This window comes from Eumetopias jubatus, unplaced genomic scaffold, assembly GCF_037043125.1.
Source record: "Eumetopias jubatus isolate StellerSeaLion01/CBP00866 unplaced genomic scaffold, mEumJub1_p1.0 scaffold_16, whole genome shotgun sequence".
NCBI lineage: Eukaryota > Metazoa > Chordata > Mammalia > Carnivora > Otariidae > Eumetopias > Eumetopias jubatus.
In genome coordinates, this window is record NW_028274822.1 from 64,660,752 (window position 1) to 64,682,405 (window position 21,654).

General features: G+C 63.5%; 1 protein-coding gene across 2 annotated transcripts; it reads right to left on the reverse strand.

Annotated features, from left to right (window-relative positions):
- Window positions 1–2,551: 2,551 nt before the first annotated feature.
- Window positions 2,552–10,036, reverse strand: TBX1 (T-box transcription factor 1). 2 transcript variants are annotated; one of them, XM_088019435.1, is made up of 8 exons: window positions 9,853–10,036; window positions 8,171–8,543; window positions 6,067–6,168; window positions 5,053–5,224; window positions 4,290–4,445; window positions 3,597–3,664; window positions 3,411–3,511; window positions 2,552–3,039 (listed from the first exon to the last, which is right to left on the reverse strand). In XM_088019435.1, exons 1-8 carry the CDS (start codon window positions 10,034–10,036, stop codon window positions 2,552–2,554), a joined length of 1,644 nt encoding a protein of 547 aa, XP_087875561.1. The 2 variants fall into 2 exon arrangements, with proteins under 2 accessions (XP_087875561.1, XP_087875560.1); XM_088019434.1 differs by having other exon boundaries at window positions 3,597–3,721.
- Between the last annotated feature and the right edge of the window lie 11,618 nt (window positions 10,037–21,654).

Consider the following 21,654-nt stretch of genomic DNA (forward strand, 5'->3'; position numbering starts at 1 on the left):
CCGGGGCACCCTGTTGCATGATCCCATTTGTGAGAAGTTCTTAAGGAAGGCAAACTCAACTATGCGGGCAGAGGGGAGAAAACCATGCCTTTGGGGGGCTGTTCCCCAGTGCAGGGCCGCCCTCATCTGCAGCGTCCAGCGAGCTGACCTGCCGTCCCTGTGCTGTCCAGCACTCAGAATGCAGCCGGGGAGGAACCGAATGTTTCGTTTTATTCTTCTTTTGTTCATTAACATGTAAGCAGCTGGCCACGGCCAGCAGCCACCGTGTTGGACCGCAGCAGCTTTCCATCTTGAGTGCGTGATGATTATGGGAGTGGGCGCACAAGCAGGAGGCTGGCCGGCTGCACACCAGACACCCAGGCGCTCAGCTGCATCCTCCCAGCACCGTCGCTGGTTCAGAGGGGAGCTTCCGCTCACTTTAGCTTTAAACAAAACCAAAACAGAGACCTTTCCAACTGTGGTTCTCAACCCCTGACCCTCACCATGGCCTGAGTGTAAAGTGTGCAGAGGAAGAGCGTGGCCTCAGAATCATAGTGGACGTGGGAGGGGTGCCCAGCACCTGAAGGAGAGACTAGCCCTGCAGGCCACAGCCCATCATTCCTGCAGGCCTCCCAGGACAAGAATGCAGGGTGCATTTGTGGTACAGACGGGAAACAGGCTAGCTGCACGAGGGGGGAGCCCGATGTTGCATGCAGCTCACCCAGAGGGAGGTCTGCTGTGAGGGGTAGTAGGACGCCCATCAGGGATGGATGTCCAGAGCTGCCCCTATGAGTTCCTGAAGCTGTGTCCACAGAGCCCCCTGGCCACTCAAGCAGATACTTCAAGTCTTCACGCCCTGGCACGAGATGAACTTTGAAGCTTTGGCGGACCCGGGCTCCAGAACTCACCCCTCAGCAGCTCAGTCACGCCCTCCCTTCATAGACCTGCCTCATGGAAACGCTTCCTGCTATCCAATTTTTAAGCCTTTGGTTACCTCATGCCACCAGGGTGAACACATCCAGGAAGAAAGTGTCCGGTCTAGGACAGACACTGGGAAATGCCTGGCTCTGCTGGGGAGAGGTGGCACCGGGTTGCCCCTGCCATGTGGCAGTGACTGCCAGGAACATACTGGGACAGACACAGAAAGGGGATAGAACCTCAGCCATTTGCATTTCCCGTCCATCTTGCGTCCAAGTTAGCAGCCTTGACGTTGACCGGTTGTCAGCTTTTCCTGCCTGGATTCAGGAAGGGAGGGATCAAAGGGTTCCTCTGGCCCCATCCCTGGTGTTGAGTTAATGGGGAGAGGTCCCTCACCACCTGGCCTGGGAAAAATGCTTCACAGACAGGTTTCAAGATGACTCATGACCACTGTCATTGTGCCCCCTGCCCAGGTCACTCCGTGGGGACATTCACAGGCAACAAAGTCAATAAACAGGGGAAAACGCCGGCCTGGGCTAGGGCCAGCCAGGGGAAATGCTAGAACAGCAGAACTGCCTGTTTTTGTCTTTCTACGATCAGAGTCTGAGCTTCTCCCCTTCCCAGCCCCCAACTGACAGTGTTCTGGCGTGATGGTTATTTCCAGCTTCCGTGGAAAAGCACCCAGGACAGGCACTGGCCCTGAAAACAGGCCAGGGCTGCCCGCCTAAATTCTAGAAGAGGGACAACTGCCTGCCTGAGTTAAGTCAAAGGGCCCTAGGCACACCGGGGCTGGGGCGGCCCCCCCCCTGGGGTGGGCCCCCCCCCGCCCCCGTAAGCTCAGCCTTGGGGAGGAGGGGATGAAGCTGCAAGGTGGAAGTGGGGGCGGGGAGCGGGCGGGCAGAGCCTGGAGGAGACCCTGGGAGCGAACCCGGATGGGGCCACGGCGGAGGGGGCGGGGAGAGGACGGAGAGGGGCGTGGCCGGGAAGAGGCTCTGGAAATGGGCCGGGAGGAGGCGTTCGGAGGGCACTGTAGGGACACCCGCTTCGCTGCGGCTTGTGGGGACTGGAGCTGGGGAGACCCCGAAGTCCCCGAGTCAACCGGACACGCTCTCCCCGACATGCCCCGTGCGATCTAACTGGACACAAATAAATGGACACGCAGGCAACTTCCAAAAGAGGCGAAACCTTTATCAAGTCGGCGCCGGCGCGGTATCTACAGTATCTACAAATATCTACACGTATCTACACCGCCTGCAGACGGGCTCTCGGGTCGTCTACACTGCAACTGCCGGCCGGGCCGGGGGTGGGGGTGGGAGGGGGCGACGCGGTCTCGCGGAGAACAATAAATATCACTTCCTTCCGCCGCTGACCGGGCGCTTTGGCACTGGCGGGCGCGGACCCCGTGGCCCTCCGGGCTGGGGAGGGACCCGCGGTGGCTCCCGGGACTGGGGAACCAGATACTTCGACAGCCTCGGGGCTGGACGGTGAAGGGCCCCGATGGCTTCGAGGCTGGGGAAGGGGAGACCCGCACTGGCCCCCGGGGCTGGAGGAACATGTTCTTGGACGGCCCTTGGGGCTGGGTGGACTGGGACTCCGACGGCCCTCGGGGCTGTGCGGGGACCCCGGGCGGGGAAGCAGCTGGCGGGCGCCCGCATTATCTGGGGCAGTAGTCGTAGGAGCCGGGAGGCGGGGCCCCGGCCGACGAGTACATGTTGGCGGCTGCGGCGGCGGCGGCGGCGGCGGCGGCGGCAGCGGCGGCTGCCGGACTCACGGCGGGGTGGTGGTGGTGCGGGTGCGCGTGCGTGTGCGCGTGGTAGCCGTGGCCGCGCAGGCCGGGCAGCGGGTAGGGCGCCGGCCGGCTCTTGGCCCCGAGGTAATGGTCGTAGGCGGCAGCCGGGTACTTGTAGGGGTGGTGGTGCAGCGGCTCCGACGCGCCGGGCGCCTCCAGGCGCAGCTCGGGGTGCGGAGGGCTGGGCCGGCCTCCGGGCGCACCGGGCAGCGGGACGAGGCCGCCGGCGCCGCCGGCCCCGGGCAGTGCGGGGCTCAGCACCCGTGCCAGCAGCTGCGGCGGGTGCGCCGGGTCCCCGAGCACGGCCGGTCCGCCCGCGTCGCGCTCGAATTCTCGTCGAGCCTCGGCCACGTCTGCGGGGAGGGCCGAGGGGTGAGCGCGCCGGGTCAAGACGGCAGAGGGGACCCGCGAGCGCCCCGCCGCTCTTGGCGGGGAGGGGGCGCCAGCCCGCACTCGGGCGCTCCCCACCCCTTCTCGCCGAACCTGCGGGAGACCCCGGTCTCCCCACGGGCCTCGCGTCCCTCCGCGGGCGGCAGGCGGGGCGGGCGGGGCGCAGCCGTCGGGCCGGCCGGGCGAGTGCGCGCTTGCCCGCCGCCACGGCCGTTGTGCAACCGGCGCGAAGGCCGCGAGCGCCCCTGGGGCTCAGGCGAGGCCAGGCTCGGCCATCTGCCCGGGGCGGAGCGCGCGCAGGGCCACGGCCCGGATCCCACAACCCAGGTCCTACCTTTCTCTGCGCCGTTGGGCTGCGTGGGGGAGGCCACGGGGTTCCGCGAGCGCGCGAAGGCGCTCATAAGCGGCAGCGCGCCGGGCCGGTGGTTCCGGGGCCTGCGGGAAGGGAGGAGGGCAGCGGGTCAGGGGGGCGCCCCCGCTGGGCTCCGGAGCAGTCGTCGTCTCCTCAGAGGACACTCACCAGTCCTCCGGATCGCAATCTCGGAAGCCTTTGGCGAAGGGGTTGCTGGCGATCTTGAGCTGCGTGATCTGCGGGCCGGGGGGAGGGGGGGGAGGCGGCGGGCATTGAGCAAGTGGCTGGAGCCCCTGCACTGGGGGTGGGAGCACCGAGGTAGGGTAGTTTGGAGGAGCTCCTCCATAAGGGCCCTTTTACTCTTCCGGGACAAGAACCTTCCCACAGTTAACTCCCTCACTGAGGTTGTCCCTCTCTCCTGCCAAAGGGGAAGCTCCTTTCTTGCTCAGGAACCCCTTTGTGGCCCCAAGTGATTGGGATGGAGACCTGTGTCCCTGGCTCGTATGGGAATGTGGTCATCTCCACTGCCCACCCCCGCAGGGTGTGTGTGTGTGGTGGGGGGATGCCCTAGGAATTTGGGTAAACCGTGGATCAGGCCCCTGATGGGGAGTTTCCGGAATGGTTTGGAAAACAAACTTTCAGGCCGCACTGACAGTTGCTGCTAGAGAGGTCAACCTGATAGGAGGCTGGGCCAGCCTGCAGCAGAGGGGAGGAGGCTGCTTGAGGCCCTTGGGGGTGGGACTCCATCAGTGTTGGGTTCCACCAGAACCCACAACCTTTGGGTCCAAACCTCTGTCCCCCAGGCAGCAACTGGAAATTGCAACCTAGAAGTACTGATTTTGCCCATCCCCAGGGCCTCACCCGGTGGTTCTGGTAGGCAGTGACCGCAGTGAAGCGAGTCTCCTCAAACACAAAGGTTTTAAAGTTCTCCTCAGCATATTTCTCACTATCTTTGCGTGGGTCCACATAAACAACGTGGAAGCGGGGCTGGTATCTGTGCATGGAGTTGAGAATAATCTGGAAGACAAGGTGGCAAGTTTGGAACTAGGAAATGGGCCAAGGTCCAGATAGGCAGTGAACTCCCCAGAGAACTTGGACAAAACTCTGAACTCCTGAAATGAGGTCTACCATGGGGCTCAAGCAGAGACTGCAATCAACTGGGGACCACCAGGAAAGACACTCCAAATGGCAAAAGATCAGGGTTTCAATCCTCTTTCTGTAGGTCCCAGAGAACTACTTTGGGCCTACGGTGGGGGGGGGGGGGTTGGTAGGTGGCTGCAGGCCAGAGCTCAGTGCAGCAGGAAAGCGGCATCACCCGCCTGGATTCTGCAAAGCCTCCTGCTGGGGGCTACCCCCCCCATATGGCCCCATCCTTTCCAGTTAAAAAACCTCCAGCAAAAGATCAGGAGTGGAGCACGGGAAGCAAGGGGACACCTTCTCCCAGGCCTGAGGGCCACCAGGCCCTGTGAGCCCCTGACCCAGAGGGGCCTACTCTCCTCAGCCTGTCCCTTATTCACACCCCGAGCTGCCCAAGCTCTCTGCCTCTGGCTCTGGTCAACAGGGACTCTGGAGGGCCCGCACCGGGGATAGCGACGTAGCCTGGGGAGGTGCGGGGATCGCTCACATGGCCGTTGTCATCCAGCAGGTTGTTGGTCAGCTTGAGCTTGTCGAAGGACACAATTTGCTTCATCCACTGTGCACCTTTGGCAGGCGAGTCAGGGTGGTAGTGGACACGGCCTGGTGTGGCAGGGTCCGCCTTCCCGGCCACCAGCCAGGAGGAGCTGTGGAAGGCATACCTGGGGCAGCACCGGAACAGGGGTCATGCCGTGTGGGGTGAACTGGGAGGGCCTTGCTGAGTGAACCCCAAAGTTGCCTCTGATGAGTTTCCCCATCATCGGTGAAATTGAGCCTCTGGCTGCCACACAGACGGGGAGCATTTCCGAGGGCGATCGTGAAGAAAACCGAAAACGCCCCCCCCCCCACCCCCGTCCCAATACACAAGACAGCAGGAAGCCCAGCACCAAGGGAGGAGGCTGGGCTCCCGGCGCCACATTTCCACATTTCGCTGCACGCGGGTCTGCCCGCTCTGGGCCTCCCCACCACCGGTCTCCAAGTTGCCGGGCCTCTGGCCCGGCTTTGGCAGCGCCAGCGGCCTCAGGCACAGGGCGGACCACGTTCTCTTTATTAATTGCTGTTAATTGTTGGGGCAGCTGAGGCCCGCCCTGCTTAATCTCTCCCCGCCACCCCACCTTTCCTGCTCGGCTCCAGGGCCCAGCATTCCCGGGGAATGGGGGAAGGGGACAAGGTGCCCACGCTCACCTCGTGGGAGAAGGAGATGAGAAAAAAAGGCAAGGGCTGTGTGCGAGGGGCCTGTCTGCCTCAGGCCAAGCTGGCCCAGGGGCGTGGAAGCTGTCTCGGGCCTACAGCTGGTGGAGGGGCCCAGCCAGTGTGACCTCCTGAGGGGAGTACCCAAGAACCGCTGGGGGTGGGGTGTGTGGGTCTAGGGTCTGACAGGGTTGGGGAGGGAGCAGGGCAGTGGGGGCAGGTGCCGGGACTCCGTGGGAGGCCCTCAAAGGTATCACCAGGCACGGACCAGCCGCTTCCCAGGGCCCCCTCCCAGGTCCTGCTGGGCGCTCACCGGTAGCGCTTGTCGTCCACTGGAACGAAGTCCATGAGGAGCATGTAGTCGGCCATGGGGTCCATGCCGAAGAGCTTCACTTGAAACGTGGGGAACATGCGCCTGGGGGCGGCGGGGCCTCTGGTCACCTCAGGTGAGGGAAGGCAGGGCTGCCCCACCTTGACCAACCCTGGATGGGTAGGCTTCCTGCTGGCTCCTGCGTTCAGCGGCCTGGCCCCTCCACCTCCTCTCCTCTCCCTCGGCCACTCTAACCCAACAAGGCCCCTGCCCCGCCAAGGGCAAGTGGGGTGGCAGGGCAGTCCCCTGCCCCCCTTTTTGAAACCCCAAAATGGCTCACTAAGCACTAGAGCTGAGCCTCTGCATCCCAGCGTAGTCGATGGCTTCTCCTGCCACAATTGCCCGCACAGAGCCAGCCTAGCTAGCCTTTGCTAATTCTCGGCTGTCCAGTGCAGAGCTAGTCAGCCGGCAGCACCCGATCGGCAAGACTCCCCAGACGCGGTCCCAGAGATTCTCAGCCCTCCACTGAGCCTCCCCCAGCTCTGGGCGACGGATGTAAACTCCCGGCTCGAACAAAGTGAAACCAGGCCACCCTGCGCGGTTCCCAGGAGTCCCAGTTGCCCTTTCAGCTGGGTCCGAGGCTGCTCCCCAATCCCTGCAGCGACGCTGAGGCCTCAGAGCCCACAGCCCCGACTCTCAGGCCCTGTCTCCGGCCCAATGGTGGAGTCTTCCCCACCTTCCTCAGGGACACACGCAAGTTCCCACCCACCACCATAATCCCCCCCGCCCCCCCCCCCCCGGACTCAGCTACTCTGGAAGAACTTGGCTTGTGCCCTCATGGTCAGCGAACTCTCCCCTCCCCTGGACTCTGACTCTATGACCCATCCAGTCACTTGAAAGGACATTCTGCAGCTCCTGGAGGAGCGGCTGGCCATGGGCCGGCCCTGTCCTGACGGCACAGCAGTGCCAGCCACTGGGCCCTGGAGGACAGCATGAGGCTTCGCTCCCACCTGCCCGCCCTATGGCTTCCCCTCATAGGCAACTCCGTACAGGCAGTGGGCAGAAAACAGATGCCATGGAGCTGGGCCTCCTGATCAGGCCCGCCACCCCCACCTCTGCAGGCTGGTGGGTGCTACAGAATGCTGGCTTCTGGGATGAAGCCTGGCACCGGCCAAGGCCGTTGCTGGGCTGGGCTGGGCCAGAGGCTGGGGTGCCATCCTCAGGGGACAGTAAGGAGAGGCTACAGAAGACCCACAGAGCTGAAGCTGAGCACAGGCCCCAGGATCCCCAGGGAGGACAGCCGTGGCAGGGAAACAGAAACCGCGAGAAGGCTCTGCAAACAGGCCCTGAGCTCCCCTTGGCTGTGTGGTTGAAGAGCTGGTGTCTCCGTGTGTACATTAGACACAGCCCGGCACCCGCCTTTGTCTGCTGGTCAAATCGGTTGCTTCGCAAAACTTGTTCCCCTTCTCTCTGGGCCCTTAAAACAAATACAGGCCAATTGGAAGGCGGCGGGCCTCAGCAGCAGAGCCAGGCCCCACCACAATCACCTGAAATTTAGGCCCGAGGAAACCGGGGAGCAACTTCCACGGAAGAGACCATACTGTTTTTAAGGGTCTTAACTTTCTCCTAAAATTTTCCAGAGAATTGTCCAGCTGCCCGTCTCTATCTAACCCGTATAGACTGAACTGGGGAACTAAAGACGTGAATTTCCTTTGAGGTGGGATCCACTGGAAGCCGGCTGGTTGGCGAGGCCGCTCAGGGGCAGCTGCCTAACCCCTAGCCCGGTGTGCTCCGAGCCGGCCCGGGCTTCCAGGGGCGAGCACGGTGGGGCTGCGGGAGGGGCGAGCTGGTCCGCCGGGCTTCTCTCCACCGGCCTTCCGAAGCTGCCCGCGCCGTCCCCGAGGCCCGCCCGGCGCGCCAGGCGGCTGTCGCTGGAGCCGGGACCGCAGAGAACCCAGAGCCGGCCCGCGCCTAGAGGGTCCGCAGGTGGCGGGGCCGCGCCCCCACCCCGCTTCTCGGTCCCACTCGCGTGGATCGGGCCGAGGCGCGCTGCCCGAGACCGGGGCCACGTGGGGAGGGTCGCGGGCAGTGAGGGGGGCACCCTGACCTGCCGGCCTTGGTGACGATCATCTCGGTGCCCAGCTGATTGAACTCGTCCCACAGCGCCTTCATCTCCAGCTGCACACTCACGCTGGCCACCTTCGCGTTCTTCTTCACTGGCGCCTTGGCGGCGGCCGCGCAGCTGGCCCCGGGGCCCTCGGGCTCGGCGGCGGCGCTGGTGGCGGCCCCGGCGGCCGGCGCGAACGGGTAGGCGTGCGGCGGCGGGCCCGGGGCGCCGGGGGCGGCGGCGGCGCACGGGTCGTAGCGCGGCGGCGGCGGCGGCGGGGGCTCGCGCGGGCCGTACGGGTCGGCGCCCGGCGACGCGGCGCCCGGGAAGCCCCCCGCGGCCCCCAGGCTGCTCAGGCTGCTGGCCGTGAAGGCTGCAACGTCGCAGAAGTGCGAGAGCTGCGTGAGCCACGGGCTGGACACGGCGGAGATCATGACCCGCGGGCCGCCGCCGCCGCCGCCCCCGCCGCCGAGGTGAGCGCTGCCCCGCGCCCCGGGCCGAGTGGCGGGCGCTGCGCTGCGCCCCGGGCCGCGCCGCCCTACACCGCGGGCCGGCCCCGAGGAGGCGCCCCGCCCCGCCCCGCCCCGCGCGCGCCCCCCCCCAGCGCCGAGACAATGGCCTCCCTCCCCTCCCCCGTCTCTCGCCCCTCCCCCGCTCCTTCCCCCCCCCCTTCCCCGGCCCCCAGCCCGCCCGCCGCGGCTCGCTCGGCCCGGGGCCCCCCGACCGCCCGGACCGGCTCCCCAGAGCGCCGGGCCGTCCGCCGCCCCTCGCTCTGCCGCCCTCCCGCGTTGCATTTCTCCTTTCTCTCTCCAGGCTCTTTTTTACAATTTGTTATTTCTTTACCTTTGTCTTCCTCGATGAAATTTTCTCTCCTAATCCTCTTTCCTTCTTCCACTATCTCCTTCGTTTCTCTTTATTTCTGTTTTACTTTCTGCCTCTTTCTTTCTCCAATGCTGTCCCTCTCCTTTCTTTCCACTTCATTTTTCATCACTTCGTCTTTCTTTCCAGTCTGCCTTTTGCCTCTTATTTCTGTAGGTCTTTTCCTGTTATTCCGGGTTTTTTTCCTCTTTTTTTTTTTTTTAACAAAATAAAAACTGGAGATTTTCTCTAGCGTTTCCCTTTTTTTATGACTTTATTTTCTGTCTTAAATTTCCCTTCACTTTATTCTTTTTCGTTCTTGCTCTCTTTATTTCTTTTTCATCTTTCTCATTTTTGCGACCTTCCTTTTGAGTGTTCTGTGTTTTTTCTCTTCTCAATTTCTTTTCCCCCCCGCCGCCCTCACCACTTTCTCTCTCTCGTTTTCCCAGGTTCCCAGACTCTGACACACTCTGCTCCTGCCACCTTCCCTCCACCTCTCCCAGCTTGCGGCCACCTCTGCCACCTTTCTCCGGTCCTCCTCTCCTGTCCCTCCTGGCTTCCACTAGTCCTGTTCTGGGCCTGAGTCTAGCTGCTTGCGGGTCTCTGCAGCTGGGTCCCCAGCCTGGAGGGTGCCCAGGCTTTGGGCAGGATGCCTGCCCTTCTTCTCTGCTCCCGAGTCGCTGGAAGCCTGAAGCCCACCCCCCCAGAGCTCCTTCCACCCACTCTGTGCCCGGGCCCTGCCAACACTCTTTGCTTGGGCCCCACAGCAGCAGTGGCAGGGGGACTGGCGGGCGGGTCCCCATAGACACAGCAGGACGGCTCACCTTCCATGTCCCTGGTGACGGTGCTGAAGTGCATCCCGGCCGGGGATCCCAACAGCCGGTGGAGCTTCGCCTGGTCGGAGGACCCGGGGCCCAGGCGAACGGTGCGCTCTGCGACCTCTGCTGCAACCAGAGAGGCGATGCTGAACGCGCTGGCCCGGGGAGACAGCGGGCTCCGCGCGTCCATAGGCGCCCGGGCGGCCTGGCCGGCGCCGCCTCCGACTGCGTGCACCCAGCCGCACCGAGGCCGGCCCAGCCCACGGGACCCGGGGGCGGGGGCCTGCGATGCCACTCACAGCCTCCAGCCCTGGGCCCAGGGGATTATGGCGTCACGGCCCCCCACTCCGGGCTGGTGGCAGCCGAGGGGCCCAGATGGGTGGAGCGCCCTGGGAGTGTGGGGCCCTTCTGTTTTTCAAGCTCCCTGCCCCTGGCCTCTGCTCCCAGGGACCTCCGTGACCAGCGCCCTTCGAACATCCCGCTGTTCCCACCGAGGCCAGGGTTCCCTCTGTCCGGCGAAGCCACTGTCGGGCTCTACAGCCCCCGAGTGGAAGCAGCTACCCCGGGAGCGCCCAGCCTCAGCCCGGGTCAGTGAGGCACCGATGGATCACCGTGGGGCCGCCTGGGCTCAGCCTTACCCCTGCCCTCGGCCCCTCCCGCCTCCTCCTCCCTGGCTGCCCCTGCACCTGGGTGAGGAGAGGGCAGTTCAGGCTCCGGCACTGGCCACAGGCGGACAAGCCCGGAGCTGTGGCGTCGTCCGTTCCTCAGCGCGGCGGAACGGGACCCAGCCCAGCAAGCACCCCCCCCAGCCCCCTTCAGCCGGCTCACTGTCGTGGCTGGGGACCCGGAGCAGAGGGACGCCGCCCAGGCCGTGCAGCCCGGGAGCCCGAGTGTCACGCGCACCCGCGCGCACCACCGGCCTCTGGCCAGGACGCTTATACATCCGGAGGGTGGGCAGTGCCCGCTCCTCCGACCTCCCCGCGCACCGGCCGGGCGCAGGGAGGGCCGGGGGCGGGGCCTGGACTGGCCCAGGGAGCCAAGGACACGTCGGAGGAGTTCAGGCCGCCGGGTCGGATTGTACGCTGCCCCCTGCCATCCACCCTGCCCACCTGGGAAGGCCCTGCTGCCTTGGTGTCCAGCCAGGCCCCGGAAGATTGAGGCAAGGCCCACCCTGAGGCCTCAAGGCCTCTAGGCCCGGGCATCCAGGACACTGAGGCCTAACTTGGCCTGTGCCTTCCCTCACCTACTGCCACTGAGGTCTCCTCTGACCAGTTCAAGGCATCCATGGCTTTGCAGCCCAGAGTTTCCCCAGCAGAGCATCAAGTCTCTCAGGCTCCCAGGAGCCTCTCTGGCCCTTCACTGAGGCTCTGGCAGTCAGGGCCTCCATTTCCAAGGCTTCTCCGCCTGCAACCGTGTTGTAGGCCTTCGCCTGCGCTTGCCTGGGATGAGGGTGGGAGGCCGGCGGCGTCTTCCAGGGCTTTTACAATCCTGGGGCCTCAGACCCCAGGCTGGAGAGGGTGCTGGCTAAGAAGTGGGGAAGGCTCAGGAACTGAGGACCAGGGAGTAAGCTCCAGTAGGAAGGGACTGGCTCCGGGGCCTGAGGTCCAGGAAAGAGCACGAGGCGGTGAGTGCCGCACAGGAGCATGTGGGTATATGACTGGGGTGTGGTGTATGTGACTTCCCAGACAGTGAGCCCCCCTACATCCCCCCCCCCCCCCCCGCCAGCTGCGGCTGTAGTTGTGGAGCGTGGAGGGAAAGGGAAGCTGTTGCCAGAGCGTGCCTTCAGTCCGGAGTGGCCATTTGGGGCTGTGACAGTGACACTAACCTGTGGGACCTATGGGCAGGTCCAGGGGGGAGTGAGATGTGGAACCAGCTGGGCTTAAGGTCTCTCTTCCTCTTCCCTCAGCAGGGCAGCCCACTGCCTCCAGGACCCCAGGAAGAGCTGCATCTGATGGTGGAGAGAGCCCCGCTGGGAGGGGACATTGGTGGGGCCAGGTCGTGGAGGCATGCCCACTGCTGGCAGTCCACACCCAGACAGGCACGCAGGGCAGTGTCACCAGGGGTACCTCACACCAGCAGTCCTCGCCCAGAGAGGCCCTGGGCCCTGCCGGCCGCCTGTGGGGCCCATGTGGGGGCTCTGGGAGGGGCTCCTGTGTGTGGTTGTGCATTATCTGGGATGCATGCTGCCCCAGCATGTGGGGATGCTAGTGGTTGTGTCCTGTGCACCTGGGGAGCCTTCTGCGTGTATCTGGGCACACACCTGAGGGCAGTGGCCAGATGTGGAGTCGGAGGTGACACCAATATTGAGAAGGGAGAAGTGAAAGTGAAAAGCCCTGGGGCTTCCTGGATGGGCCTCTGGGGCACCGTCCTGAGGCCCTCGGGCCTCCTCCGTGTCTGAGGTGGTGGAGGGGAGCGCACGATCCTCCCAGCCCCTCATTAACCCCTTCCTGCCGGAACGGAGACCTGCTGGGCAGGGTTGGGAGGGCAAACGTGCCGGAGCAGAGGACTCTGTGGGGTGGGCCAACCCTGGTCGAGGAAAAGGGCGCCGGGAAGAGGTGAGGGGCCTCACCCAGGCCGCTCCGTCGTCGCGGGGTCGACCCATTTCCACCCGCGGCCGATACTCACCCGCGCCTGCAGAACCCCAGACCCCGCGGCTCAGTGCCCGGGCCCTCCTGGAGCCCTCGACTGGAGAGGCTCGAAGCGCGAGGCCGCCTGAGCCTCCAGCCCGCAGCGGAGTCGCTGCCTCCAGCGCCCACCCGGGCTGCGCCTCTCGGAACCACCCTGCGTCCCTCCTGGGGCGCGCACCGCCCTCTCGCGCTGTGCTCCGCCGCCCCGCAACCCGCCCGCGCGCTCGCCGCCGCCGCCCCGGCCCCGGCCCGCAGCCCGGAGGGAGCGCACCCGCCCGCCGGCCCGCGCCCCGCACACCCCGGCCCGCACGCTCACGCCGCGCCGCGCTGCCGCCCGCGGGAAGCCTTCCTCCCTCACCTGGCCGGCCGCGGCTCCCTTCCGCCTCGCTCCCCCTGCCGGCCGCGCCTCCACCGCGAGGTAGGAGGCCTGGCGGGGCGCCGGTGTACGCCGGCCGGGAGGGCCGAACTGCCGGCGGTCGGGAGCCGCCCGGGGTCTGCCTTCTCGGGGCGCCGTCCGCCCCTCCGCCTGGGGCGCAGAGAGAAGACAAGAGCCGCATTTAGCGGCCCGGCTGGCTGCGAAGTCAGGGTTACTACGAGACCATTTTACAGGCCCTGAAACCGAGGCTGGGCGTTGCTGGGCCGCCGGTAGGTACGGGGTGGGGACCAGAAGTCCGACTGAGGGCCGGAGGCGGGAGGGGCGGGAGGAGGCTGAGAGCGAGGCACGTCCTCGGCACCAGGACAGCGGCGGCCTTTGCTTCCCTCTGGGCCCTGCACGGGGTCCCACGTGGGCGCTCGGCTGCGCCCCAGCACTACTCTGGAAGGCTCAGCCACCCCCCGCCCCAGCATCTTTGGAGTTTTGCCTGAAGCAAGCCCTGTGTCGGAGGTTTTCTCCCCAGCGAGCAGGAGGTGGCCCCTGGAGAGTCTTGACTAGCGGGTTGCCCGCCCAGCTCCGCCTCCGGAGAGTGCACGTGTCTCCCCCAGGGGAGCTGTCACCACAGGCACCTTCACACTCTTTTGGCAGGCAGGACCCCACTTCTCATCCACCGTCCATTTGTAAAGGCACACCTCTAGCGCTGGGATGGGCTGCTGCTAATTTCCTCCGAACTTCTTCATTCCCAGCCCCGGAAGGACCTGTGCACCCTTGTGCATCTCTGGCCGGCGCCAAGCCCTCGGATCCTTGCACTCAGGTGCTCCTGAAGACTAGGGGCACACCACCCGCGCCCCCAGCGTGGGTCTTCCGCCATCTGGGGCAAATGCATACGCAGATGGATCCATGCAGGTGCCCACAGGATGTGGGTGCGTGGCGCACCGGAGACCCCCTTCTCCAGGAACCAGAGTTTGGATCAGGGCAGAACCAGGCTGCGCCTCCCAGGGCACAGACAGAGAAGAGCCCGGCTTTACTTGATCCCAATTATTTCGTTTCAGGACTGATCAGCTGGGGACTGCTTCAAGTGTCTGCTTAGACTTGGCCTCAGGGGTCGCAAAGGAAAGTCCTGCACCAGGAGCACCCTGGACCCTGGCTTTCCACCTCAGTCAGCGCCTCCACCCCAGGCGAGCCTTGAGCCTTCGGAGCCAAGTCTCCACAGGGCAGCAGTGGGGGCGAGAGGCAGGCGAGCTTCGCTGGAGCCCAGGGAGGCGGGCGCACTGGGTGGCTCTGTCCTGCCTTCCCAACCCCGTCCCCACCTCGACGCTCCGGCCCGCCACTGGTGTCTCACGCAGAACCTTGGCCCCTCAGACGTGCCCCATCATTCCTCCACCCAGAGAAGGTGCTTTGGCCCTGGCCCCGACGCTGCAAACGTGGCTTTCAGGGTGGCACTGGCGTGGATAGGCAGGGACCCCAAGCTCTGGAGGCAGACGGGTGGGGCTGCCATGCCCACATTGTCTGCACAGTGGCTGGGCTGTGGCCTCCTTACCCTCGGTCTCCAGCTACCAAGCAGGGAGAACCTCCAGCTCCCTGCAGAGGAGAATCAGGCTCGGTTGTCCATCCCCCCCACCCCTCCCAGGAGCCCAGGCTGCACAGTCAGCGGGCGCCCTGCTTGCCCGAGCACCATCTGACCACACGCCATGGGTTTACAAACCCTCCGGGTGCTGGGCTGGCACTGGCGGGGAGTGGGGAGTCTTCAGGGGTTATGGTGTGGCCTGGGGCTGGGGCCAGAAGTGGGGCAAGGGCAGTGTCTGGCCCTGGCCCTGCAGTGCACACATCTGATCTCTTGTGACACTATCCTGCAAAGTTGGAGGAGGCGAATCCCTCTCTCCAGCTTGAGGACTCAATGTGCGCAGAAGAGTGGTGGCTCCGTTGACCTCTAACTGCTCCCTGGCCCTTCCCGCCTCATGCCCCTCCCCCTACTGAAGCAGAAGCACCTATGAGTCCACCTCTAGGCTTCCTCGTTGGTGTTGGGCTCTTACCCAAACCCCGGGTGGGCGGGGATGTGTGTCTGCCCAGTCCTGAGTTCTGTGGGGTGTGGCAGAGGGTAGGCAGAAGTGCTGCCTGGGGGCCCCAGGCCCACAGTGGGGTTCACACAAGGGGGACTGAGGGCTCTGAGGGTATGCCCAAGTGAGCCTGGCCAAGCGGATCCCATGAAGTTCTTGGCAAAGGTCCAGGAGTTAGAAACAGCCTGGTGTGTGCGCTCTGGTGGTTGGAGAGGATATGGGTGGGGGAGAGTTGAAGCATGGCTAGGGAAGGGGCTGGCCCTCTCACCCCTCCTGTGACATCCCTAGGACTCTTTTTGGACCCCAGTGTCACCTGCCTCCTGGTCCCAGAGCAGGGCTTGCTGCATCTCTGGAGTGCTGCTGCCTGGACCCTGGGGACTAGTGACTGCAGGATGAGCAAACAGGGAAACTGAGAGTCGATGGGTAGATAGCAGAGGGGATGGCAGTAGTGGGGAGAAGAGAAGACAGGACAGAGAGACACACAGCCCCGTGACACCAGGCTCCTCAGAGCCAGGAGGGGATGGGTCAGGGCCTGTACAACCACGTGTAGCTGGGTCACAGCCTCCCCTCTGCCTAGGACTTAGCTGCGCCCCTTCACGGGGGCTGCTATCTTCCAGGGGAACATGACGGGGAGACGGGGAGAGGGATGGCCGGGCCGGATGGGGCTGTCAGCTAGGCCTGGGTGATAGCACCCCCTGCCCCCCACCAGGCACCAGAGCCTCCTGCAGTCTGGAAGTTCCCAGAACAAACAAACAAACAGACCGATGCATAGCCAGGCCCTGGGCCCCTCTCCGATTTCTGGGCCTGTTGATTTAGCTGCCCACTTGGTGGGAGGACGCAGCCACATGGGGAGCCAGCTGTCCATCTGTCTGTCCATCTACTGGTCACACTAGCCTCTGCACCCCAGGTGCCGTCAGGCAGAAGGGCTCAGAAACCCAGGTGACAGAGATTTAGGTGTACTACTGACAGGACTGAGGAAACCAGTCCCACCACCACCCCTGGCTTGCCCTCTTTGGCCAGGACAGGACTGACACTTTCCAGGGAAATGGACAGGCCCCAAAAGCTTCTGGGGTGTGTTGGCTGAAGGTGAGTGGCCAGACGATGGAGAGCTGCTCAGGTTCCTCTGGTCAGCCGGGGACCCTGGCGGGGAACCAGCGCCCCCTTCTTAGGCCCTGACATGGCATCCACACCACCACACACCCACACTCACGAGCACGAGCATGAATGTACATGCACGCACATACCACACACAAACACACCCACAGGGGTGCACACACATACACGTTATACACACATGAGCGTGGACACGTACACGTGCACACGCTGGATACACACATGCATACCTGTGAGCATGGGCACGCACACACATACTGTACACACACGTGTGAGCAGGGGCACACACATGCGTGCACTGTTCATACGCACAGACACCGAGTGCCCACACCAGTATGTGCAGAACACACACACAGGTGTGCGTGTGTGCGCAGGTGTATCCTTCACAGGTGGGCACTGTGGTGAGTCTTCAGTGTCCACGACGCTCATTTCACTAACTCAAGTGAAACTCAGACTTCCTTGACTCGGTCGAGGCCCATGGGGAGCTGCATGGGATCCGCTTGGCCAGGCTCACTTGGGCATACCCTCAGCAGGTACCACATGATGAAGGAAGAATAAAATGCGGCGGTCCACTCATGCTGGGTAATTTCCTGAAGGCGACACACTCGGATGATGCCCCAAGGGCGGGGAGGTCTAACAGCCAGGATGATGCCCTGGGGATCGGGGACAGGAAGACTCTCCCAGCAGGGTCACTCAACAGGGATCCTTCTGGGTAGAATCACCTGGGAGGTGGGTCTCCATGCTCAGGCCCCAGCCCTGAATCAGGCTTGGAGGCCAACATGAGCCCGGGGAGGCTCTGGAAAGAAAGAAACCGGGGTTGGGGCCAGAGACAATGAAGAATGGCCACTAAGCCAGTTACGTCAGCACCACTGTTAACAGGTACTAGTGAGGGCATGCTCCCTTTGCGGTCTTTGGATCTATTACGTCTCCCCTCACAGACACTTAGAACATGTAAAAGAGCTGCGTGTATCTAACTTGAAAATTTTGCTAAATGTTTGTTAGCAATTAAATTCAAGTTGTCCACATATTCGCTGTGACAACCAAGTGTGACTCCTTGGAGAAGCTCTGTGTCAAAATCTGGTCCAAGTGCAGTGGAGAATGGGCTCTGCACCTGTGCCCCTCCTCATCCACTCTGCTCCCTGGCTCAGCCCCCAGGGCTGCTGGATTGTCCCCATCAGCCCGGGACCATTGGTGCCGGACCAGGTGCCATAAGCCTGGCAGCTGGAGCCTTTGCGCCTGCTGCCCTCAGCAGGCCCACCCTGGTTCCCTCTGCCCGCTGACCTGGCACTGAAGGCAGGAAGCACGTGGACTGTCCAGCCTGGGGCAGGTGGCAACACTGTGAGGACACGGGCCTGATGGGCAAGGCTCTAGAGGGGGGGCTCCTCTACCAAGGGCCAGCACCCAACGGGTAGATGGGAGACTAAGGCCCCTGAGAGACCAGGGGAGGCAGTTGGACCTCCATGGTGGATGCCACCCCCCAGCAGATCTTCCAGCCCGGCCTGGTCTCCTGCCTTTCTGGAGAAGGCTGTGTGCGTGGGGGGGAACCTGCTAGGGAAAAAGCCAGGGATAACATATTGGAGAATTGACTCCTTTAGGGCAGGGCTCTCTGTCCTCTTGGCCCTTCAGAGCAGGCTGGAACCAGGGGTGGCTCAGTCATGAGCTGGGGCCAGGTGGTGATCCTTGCTCTGTGGTGTTCCATGTCTGGGACACACCTTGGCCTCCCCAAGCTTCAGTGTTCCTGTCTGAGAAATGGGGAGAATGCTCAAGGCCCCACAGTGTGGACGCAGGGAGCTTTGTCAGCTCTTGAACATGGCTCCTCAACTGAGATCACCATTGCAGCTCCCCTGGCCTCCCTGGGCCACCCCCAATCTCAACTAGTCCCCCAGAACTGGGTAGGGCAGCTGTTGGCTCTGTGGTTCTGTGGGGGGGGTCAGTGGCCCAGTGGGGAGTGGTCCTGGCTGTGTCCCCAGGAAGTCCAGTTACAAACACTCTGCCCAGCTTCTACACCTGGCCCAGGGGCCTAGACTCAGCCTCAGTTTCCCCATGTTCATGAGCACGGTTCCGCCCCACCCCAGCCAGACAAATCCCTTCCGTCCTCCAAGACTCCGCTGAACCAGGTTGGAATTTCTCAAAAGCAAACAAACAGGCGAGCTCAGAGTTGCGGTTTTCAGAGCTCAGATTCCGCCCATCTGTCTGAGCCAGCATCAAGCCCGGCCAGCCGCCCCCGGCAGGCTGGACGGGGCCCACAGCTGAGCCCCCCAGGTAGCCGGCTGTTGGTCCAGAGTGGGAGTTCCAGGCTCAGAGCTAACCCGAAGCACTGAGCTGCCCCACTTTCCTCCCGAGACCCCACAAACATGGCGGGAGGCCGCAGACTGCACCAGACAGAAAGGGCACCTGGCCTGCTGGGGACATGGCTGGACGTGAACAGGAATCTGCTGCGGGGACAGTGGCTGGTGACGGTACCCCGCTGAGGTCAGGCAGAGCTGTTGGAGCAGGGCTAATGAGGACTGGAAGGGTCGGGGCCTCGGAGGATCCAGGCACTGGGGGGTTGACCCTAGGCAGCCAGCAGAGCGGGTGGTGATGTGGAGGCTCAGAGGCTGGGCCATGGTGGCCGTGTGGGAATGCGGGGGTGGGGAGGCGGGCCGAGGGCGGGAAGGCACCTCAAGGGGCCGAAGGGGCTAGGAGGGAGGGCTGGGGTGAGGGGAGGGGCGGAGGGGGCTCTCGCCAGGTGGTCTTAATCTCCTCAGTGAAATAGGAGTCCTGGGGGCGGGCGGGGGAGGTGGGAGCCTGAGACAGCTGCGGGGAGGGGACAGCCTGACAGCCCTGAGGCCCCCCAGACTGGGAGCCCCTGCCTGCCAGGCCCACTCCCTGAGTCAGTCCTGGGATGGGTCCCTGGGCCGAGACTTGGAGCCGGTTCTTCTCCCTACTCCCTCCCCTTGGCCTCTTTTGCCTTCATGGCCCAGAGGGTCTGGCCTGTGTCTGTGTTGTGCGTGTAGAGGTGGCCTGGCCTTTCCTGCTGTCTGAACAGCCTTCAGTGCCTGGGCGGGGCAGGGGCTGGGTCACTTTTGCCTCTACTGAAGCCCCCCGCTTGGATCCCCACTAACCCACTAAGCTATCAATGGCCCTGAGGTAATGCCTGTGGAGGGCAGGGAGGAGGAAGTAGGGGCCCCTGGCCAGGCCTGGATCCTCAGTTTCCTCTGGCCGGCCCTCCACAGGGACCAGGACAGAAGGGAGGGACTGGGTGGGTCTTCTCTTTTCCCCACTAAGGGGCCTCCCACAGACAGGGAAACTGAGGCTGAGAGGAAGTGGGTGAAATTGGCCTTGGCCACTAAGCAGTGGGGACAGGAGGGGACGTGGGCAGCATGGAGGCGCCGACTGCCCCTTCCTGCTAAGTGGGTGCTTGGCACTAGTTGTGCTGGGCGGACAGATGGACAGATTCGAGCTTTCACTGGTGTCCCAAGCCAATCCAGCCCCTCCTTCCAGGGTGTTTGCCAGGACCTAATGCACCCAGGCCTGCTGCCGGGGGCCGGTGGGGGGGGAGTATGGGTGGCGCCAAGCTGTCTCAGGCCTCCCTGGGAATGGCCAGGCCCTGGGGCAGATGCAAGTGTCTGAGGTGCCCACTGGAGAAACCGAGGTGGCCCTCCAACAAGGGCGACGTGAAGTGGGAGCAGCTGGGTCTTCCCAGGCCTGGCTCTCCTTCCAATTCCATGGCAGGCCCCTCTCTGAATTGCCCGCCTGCCTGGGTCCTGGCTCCCGTCTGGGCCCCTGGCCATGTGTCCCCTCCTTCTTGGCTCTGTGCCATGGTTCTGCCCCTGGGTGACAATTAAACCCTTCTTAGGACTGTACCCCTTTGCACCTGCTGGGCCCTGCACTCTGTAGGGGGAGGTGCAGGGGAGCGCTCACTCCAGGGCATTGGCCAGTGGTGTCACTGTTCCCTTCCCGGCCGGAAACTGGGGGGCCAAGAGAGGAATCAGGAGACCACTCTGGCCCACATGTGGACAGCAGCAGTGAGCAGCAAGGCAGGCCCATGCTGTTTTGGCGGGTGGCCTCAAATGTTGCCGCAAGAAGGTGGCACATGAATGGGGGCTAAGCCAGCCCTGGTGAGCTGGACCAGGGCTGAGACCTGGGGAGTCAGCCTGCACTGGTGGGGGGAAGGTGGGACTGGTCCCTGAGCTTTCCTCTCCCCAGAGCCCCTTCAACGCTGCACCCAGAGAGTTCCTGACAGGGCCTCAGGGGTCGCTATTCCCCCAAGCACCTCCCATCAGTCTCCAACACCACCGTTCATCACTTTAGAGGAAATTTTTACAGATTCTTTCCTAACATCTGCTAAGCCCAGCCATAGGCTTACTTCAGGGCAGAGCACCTTTCAGTCTGGGAAGATGGAATGTGGCGATACCCTGCAGATGTCTGAAGGGCTATCCTTGGGCAGAGGAAGCAGGTCTCAGGGGAGAAAGTTCTGGAAGGAGGTTTGTTGCTCCCAGATGAAGAGCGGTGAGGTTGTGCAGAGTGTCTGGGAGGCAAGCAAAGGAGGTGGCCATTGGGAAGGGAGGAGGAGAGTTGGGGTGGCACAGGCCACAGGGGGACAGGGAACACGGAGCCACTGGACTGAATCTGAAGGACATTTTCCTGACTCCAGCTCTGGGCTTTTGGCCTTGCTTCCTGGGACACTCAGCGTGAATCTGTTCTCTGCACATCATCTGCCCTGGGAGCAAGGGCTGACATCCTGTGGCCTGGATGCTGAGGCCTTTGGAGCTCACTTTCCTTGTCCACAGGCCCAGTGGGAGCCTGGGACCCTCCTTCCCAGCCCAGGACTGGGGCAGTGAGGACTAACCACGTTATGGATCAGGGGATAAGGGCAGAGGTCTGAGGCTGAAAGACATGTCTCAGGTCAGCCCATGGGGGCCCCAGGGCCTACTGTGAGAAGCAGTCATTGATTGGTGGGTTCCTAGCATTGTGTCAGTAAATTATACCTGTTATGTGCACACTTCACGAAGTAGCAGTGGTCATGGTGTAGGTGCTGAGGACACTGCCCTAGTGTCTGGACACTGCCTTCTTGGTCTAACATGTCACCTCCTCCATTCTACATGTGCTGTCTCTCTTAATGTGGCCCCAAGCGTCCCTGGCTCTGATCTTGAGGCTGGACGTCTCCAAAGAGGTGCCCAGGCCCTTCCCGACGTCCTGGCTGCACCCCCACCCCACCCCACCAGTTGGTCTATGGCCTGGACCTAGTCCCAGAGCAGCTCATCGCAACCATCTGACAGCCAGCATCAAGCATCTTGGATTTCGGGCAAAGGGACCCCCCACCTGGTGGCAGTTGACACCTGAGCCCACCCCACCCAGTGGCAAGGGGCAGAGGTGAGTGACCTGGCTGGAGACAGCTGCTGTGGGAACAGTCAGAATATCCCAATGTCACTTGCCCTCAGTCCAGAGGGGAGACTGAGGCACAGAGCAAAGCAAGACCTCTGGCATCTGTGAGGGGCCTTGCCCAGCCAGGGGTCCTGGCACAAATCCATCCCGGCCCTGCTCTTGCTGCCCTGTATAGCTCTGCTGTCCACCCGCCCGCCCAGGCAGAAAATGGCCATTTCCTCCGGCCCCTGCCCCAGGGAGCGACACGGAGCTGGCAAAACAAACAGGCCGT